General features: G+C 44.0%; 1 protein-coding gene and 1 long non-coding RNA gene across 4 annotated transcripts in view; one reads left to right on the top strand and one right to left on the bottom strand.

Annotated features, from left to right (window-relative positions):
• The window catches only part of LOC115279320, a 32,929-nt gene that overhangs the window by 13,038 nt on the left and 13,891 nt on the right, over positions 1-6,000 (top strand). For 2 of the 3 annotated variants that reach the window (XR_003903358.1, XR_003903360.1), the window contains exon 2: positions 4,167-4,309. This is a non-coding gene — a long non-coding RNA (uncharacterized LOC115279320). Of the gene's footprint in view, positions 1-2,988; positions 3,063-4,166; positions 4,310-6,000 lie in introns of all 3 variants that reach the window. The other variant, XR_003903359.1, reaches the window with a different exon arrangement.
• FZD6 (frizzled class receptor 6) overlaps positions 3,629-6,000 on the bottom strand; it is a 39,180-nt gene continuing 36,808 nt past the window's right edge. Inside the window, exon 6 of the mRNA XM_029923879.1 lies at positions 3,629-5,078. Coding sequence (XP_029779739.1) covers positions 4,910-5,078 — 169 coding nt within the window. The 3' untranslated portion in view covers positions 3,629-4,909. The remainder of the gene's footprint in view (positions 5,079-6,000) is intronic.

The raw sequence follows: 6,000 nt of genomic DNA, 5'->3' as shown, positions 1-6,000 counted from the left end.
GCCCTGCCTTAGTGTTTGTGGGGAGAAAAATGGCGATCCCCCAGTCCCTTCTCGAACCAGGCATTGCAAATCAGTCTTTTGGGTCTGATCACCCTTTGCGGGGGGCGTAGCCACGTTGGGCTGCGTTCTGTGTCCCAAGCCCCACCTCGTTTCCAGATCTTAGTTGGTGCACTTTAATGATACCGCCCAAAATGTACTCCCGCAGACCAGCGGCCCCCCCCCCCCCCCGCCCCGACCCCCGGGGATCGGGTAATGGGAGTCGTGGAGCAGCTCCTCCTGGTGCCGCTGGGACGGGCACCTAGCCCAAGAACGTGCTGCAGTTAGGGATAGGATCTCTCTTCGAACGCACTACCGTTAGAGATGGTTAGAGACGGGATGATTGGATCCCTCTTCATCCGGTTGAGGTTTTTCTCTTCTCCAGGGACAGTTCTATGAGCAGTTTCGGCCGCTCTTTCTCTTCCCCTCATCTATCCGCAGAGGGAGCTCCCTCCCTTCTGTGCCTCGGGTCCTGGCCCATTTTTATCTTCCCCAGTTTGCAATCAGGGAGCTATGAGGCTGTCTTCTTAGTGGACTCTCTTTTCCTCTGAGATTCTTGTGGTTCTGGGTCCTTTGGCTTCAGCCCTTCTTTGTTTGAGAGATGCAGGAGGGAAGTATGGAGCTCCCTATTTCTCCGCCATCTTCTCTGAATAAGTTTCTTAAGCTACTAAGATTTTGAGTGTTGTTTGTTACAGCAGTTAGCCTACCTTGACTAATACAGCAAAAAGGCATTCAGTAAAATTCAGCACCTACTGCTGATTTGAAAAACTGTCAAGTAAAATAGGATTCATTATTAACTCGTTTAAAAAGATCTAACTTCTATCAGATACCAATATTATTTTTTTTTAATGTTTATTTATTTGGAGAGAGAGACAGCAGGGGAGGGGCAGAGAGCAAAAGAGAGAGAATGCCAAGCAGGCTCCATGCTGTTAGTGCAGAGCCTGACATGGGGCTCAAACTCACAGATAGTTAGATCATGACCTGCACCAAAACCAAGAGTCAGACACTTAACCGACTGAGCCACCCAAGTGTCCCCACTGACATTGTTCTTAATGATGAAATACTATAGACATTTTCATTAAAATAAGAGAAGGATGCCTGCTGCTACCACTATTAACAATAACAGGATCCCAGTTTGAGCTAATAGATGAGAAATAAAATTACCGTTATTTGAGATGAAAAGATCATCTCTATTGAAAAGCCAGGAAAAATCAGCTATAAAATTATTAGTGACTAAGAGACATTAATACTCACCCATCACAAAATACTAAAAATTCATGTTTCGTATATGATCTTTAAAAATTAAGTTATATATCTGCAAATACACACAGAAGAATCATAAAACAAGAAGGTGCTATTTAAAATAAAAGGGGCGCCTGGATAGCTCAGTCAGCGGAGCGTCCAACTCTTGATTTCAGCACAGGTTGTGATCTCACAGTTTGTGAGCCCCTGCGTTGGGTTCTGTGCTGACAGCGTGGAGCCTGCTTAGGATTCTTTCTCTTTCTCGTTCTGCCTCTCTCTTTCCCTCTCTCTCTCTGACTCTCCCCATCTTTCTCTCTCTCTCTCTCTCTCTCTCTCTCTCTCTCTCACACACACACACACACACACCTCACACCCCACACACACATGTAAATAACTTTTCACTGAATTGAATGTCTAAAGCCTGTACTTTATTCAGATCCCCATATTTTTAATCTGATACACTTTTTCTTGGATATCACATTACATTCAGTCACCATGTCTCCTTAGGCATCTCTTGACTATGGCAGTTTCTGAGTTTTTCTTTTTTTTTACCTAATGTTTATTTATTTATTTTTGAGACAGAGTGCAAGGAGGGGAGGGTCAGAGAGAGAGGGAGACACAGGATCCGAAGACAGGCTCCAGGCTCTGAGCTGTCAGCATAGAGCCGGACGCAGGGCTCGAACCCACAAATTGTGAGATCATGACCTGAGCCAAAGCTGGACGCTTAACCGACTGAGCCACCCATGCACCTCTCTGACTTTGCTTTTGATGATCTTGATAGCTCTGAGTGCTGGTCAGGTATTTTGTGAAATGTCCATCTACTGGGATTTGATTGCTCTTCTCACAACCAGACTGAAGTTATGGATGTAGGGGAGGAAGGTCACAGAGGCCAGGTGCCATTTCTATCACATCGTATGAAGGGTACCTACTCTCCACACGCCCTACTACTCATGTTGACTTCTGTGCGTGGCTGAGGCGTTTTGTCAAGTTTCTCTGTGTAAGTTCATCTTCCCCAGCCCCATTCCCTCCTGTGCTCTGGAAGGATGTCATTACATGCTGCCCAGACTTAAGGAGTGAAGACTGATACTGCATCTCACAGATGGAGTGTCTACATGAATCGATTTGATAAGTACTTAGGAACGTGATTTCTAGATCATATGGCAAGACCAAGTTTGGCTGTGCGGAGAAACTGTTCTCCAAAGTGGCTGTACCATTTTGCATTCCCAGTAGCGATGAATGAGAGTTCCGTGGCTATGCAGCCTTACCACAAATTCGTATTGTCAGGATTTCTTTTTTCAACTATTCTAATAGGTGTGTGATGGTGTCTCATTGTTTTTCCTTGCTGATATAACTTATTTTGAGAGAAAGGGGGGAGGGGCAGAGAGAGGGACAGAGAGAGGGACAGAGAGAATCCTAAGCAAGTCAGTGTGAACCGGGAGATCATGGCCTGAGGTGAAATCAAGAGTCAGATGCTCAGCTGATGGAGCCAGCCAGGTGCCTCTCCTTACTGATACTTTGAAGTTACACCAGCTTAACGAATCCATGCCTGGTAATTCTGGCATACCTCTGGATCTTTCTCTCTCCTCTGATGCTCGTGCCAATTCCTATTCATGTATTGGTCTTGCACACCTACTTACGTTTGATTACACAGCGAGTATTGTAGTTGAAAAAGTGATTGTAGAGTACATAGAATGGCATTTCTTCCTCCAGACAAGATTTCCAGTGACTTCTGCCTGGTGCCTGAGGGGACTTCTAATCCAGAACGACCTCATTCTAATTCCAGGGTAAGAGACTTTTCTAGTCCGCCCAGATAACTTGAAGCAGCGCTGCTTTCCTTACACTTCCCACTGACTTCTAGGAAACGTCCTGTTGAGGTCACCATTCTGGGTGGAGCGTGGTGTGCAGACCCTCTTTCCCTTGAGCCCCAGCCCGCGGAGGCTGGTGACAACCATCCCGTCTCTCAGCCGCCATTTCCCACTGACTGACTGCTCCCGGGGCGTCAGAGCCTCTGATTGTTGGGATCGACAGTGTGGGTCTTTCTTCTGCCACGCCTTCGCCTGGTGACCTGTCACCATCTTGGTCACTTTTTAAAATGTTTTAAGCATGATATTGTTTTATTGCCACTGCCAGGAGCGAAAGCTGTGTCCTGAGTTCCCTTTACTTTTCCCACCCTGCAGGTCTCACAGTGGCTTTAAACAGTTCTGGGAAATACGGCTGTATGATATATACCCTGTCTTCTCCTCCAGTTAAAAAAAAACCTTCCAAGATATCAGTCATGGGGCTGCTGATTGGAAAATTCTACCACGTTCGGGGTCAGGATCACTAGAAATAATCACACAATACTCCACAATCTCTTACACAAAGAAAATTTTATTGCTGGAAGACAATGTTTTTGTATACAAATTTCAAAAATGTGGAAAAAATATTTACAGTTTCCATACAGTACATGATAATCTTTTTATGCCTTTATAGAAAGCTAAATAGAAAGAAAAAGCCCAAAAAGCATCAGAAAACCTTGTTTAAGGCCTAACACTTAATTGAAAACAAAAATTAAGAAAAATATTTACTATTTTAAAGTATGTCCCATAAAATACATTTTGTGTATCAGGATTACATTTCCCCCCATCTGACTGGAGCTGATATTGCTAACACACTTGTAAATGTGCGGCAAACCCCTACGTAAGTGCAGAAATGACATCTACGTATTATCAGAGAAAGTTACTATACAAACTAGTGTTCTAAAAGTTAAAAAAACAAAAGTATAAGCAACTGTAAATGGTCATAAAAATACAATCTTGAGTGGTCATAAAACATTTTTTTTAAAAAGGAAATCAATTGCACTTGGCTTAAATTCTGAAAGAGTGACATTTCATCTACTAATCCTTCAGGACATGTTACTGAAAACTGTGGAAGGATCAGCGAGCAGCAGAGTACAATCAACAGAGGACGCCAAGCACCTTATTTGAGGGCACAGCAGATCCACGAAATTCCCAGAACACGACTATAAAATTCACACCGGCCAGATGGGGAGGTGAGATGAGTGGACTTTTAAAGATGAAATCTCATGACAACACCTTCTGGTGTGTCAAGTATTTTTTATACTGTAAAAGAACACTATTTTTCAATTTTCTTAGAAACTTAGTGTAAAAGCTACCAAAGCAGTGCTAAAATACCAGATAACATAAAAATATATTTGAATAGCTTTTCCAGGATTTCTAAAAAAGTTCAAATATAAACTTATTTTCAAACATATAAAAAAGATACAAAGGTAAGTTTTAAATACTTCAGCAAAGAAATATCTTGATTTCATACCATAAAGTACAATAGCATATAGTACATCTTAAAATACTTCTAACAAGAGTAGAATCTTCATAAATAGAAAAGGAAGATTCTTCTAACTCCCTCCTCCCACACAACTTAAAAAAATATTATTAACCTGCACATTTCCACTTTCTGGGTGTATGGCCTCTGTGTGAAATAAATCCCTAATTCTCAGAATGTCGGGTTTCCAGTGTGACAGTAGAAAAGGGAGCTGTTAGTGCAAAGGAAGGGAACAGTGGTGGTGAAGACGGCGTGCCGTCCGCTCCAGTGTAACACGAATCCAGTTCTCCGCAATGACATGACCTGTTTCTCACGTATCGGAGTGGCCGCCAGGGCCTGGCTCGCTTCTCCCGCCTGAAGCTGCGGGAGCGAGCAGTGCCGTGGAGCCTTGTAGGCCGCCTGGTCCCGAAGCCCCCGGAGCCTGCCAGCCGCCACCCTGCCCCGGGCCGGTTTCAGGGGCGTCACTTTTAGGAGTCACCCTAGGTAAAAAGAGGAGAGTTGACATGCGTACAGACCAGAGCACAGCTGTGATGCCAGATGTCCTTACAGCCGCCATCCACTTCCCAGGACTTTTACTCCCAACCAGTGTCCACCTTTAGCAGAGGACAGTTCACTACAACTCTTTTCTTGTTTTGTTTATTGTTTTTTTTTTTTATTGTTAGCAATACTTTACTTTGTTTATAGTACACACACACACACGTTTATTGTCAAGTTAATTTCCATACAACACCCAATGCTTATCAGAAGTGCCCTCCTCCATGCCCATCACCCATTGTCCCCTCTTCCTAAACCCCGTCAACCCACAGTTTGTTCTCAGTATTTAAGAGTCTCTTAAGGTTTGCCTCCCTCCCTCTCCGTAACAGCAGACCATGGGGAAGGTGAAGGGGGAAAATAGTTAAGTTTCTCAGCTTTCACATATGAGTGAAAACACGTTGTTGTATCTGTCCTCCTCTGCCTGACTTATTTCGCTTAGCATAAGACACCCTTGGGGTCCACCCACGTTGCTACAAATGGCCAGATTTCATTCTTTCTCATTGCCATGTAGTACTCCATTGTTTATATAAACCACATCTTCTTGATCCATTCATCAGATGATGGACATTCAGGCTCTTTCCATGTTTTGGCTATTGTTGACAGTGCTGCTATGAACATTGGGGTACACGTGCCCCTATGCATCAGCACTTCTGTATCCCTTGGGGAAATCCCTAGCAGGGCTATTGCTGGGTCATAGGGGAGTTCTACTGATAGTTTTTGAGGAACCTCCACACTGTTTTCCAAAGGGGCTGCATCAGTTTACATTCCCACCAACAGTGTAGGAGGGTGCCCATTTTGCCACATCCTCGCCAGCATCCAGAGTCTCTCGATTTGTTGATTTTAGCCACTCTGACTGGCATGAGGTGG

Source organism: Suricata suricatta, chromosome 15, assembly GCF_006229205.1.
Source record: "Suricata suricatta isolate VVHF042 chromosome 15, meerkat_22Aug2017_6uvM2_HiC, whole genome shotgun sequence".
Lineage (NCBI taxonomy): Eukaryota > Metazoa > Chordata > Mammalia > Carnivora > Herpestidae > Suricata > Suricata suricatta.
The sequence above is the reverse complement of the archived record's forward strand: the minus strand, read 5'-3'. Positions and strand labels throughout refer to the sequence as shown.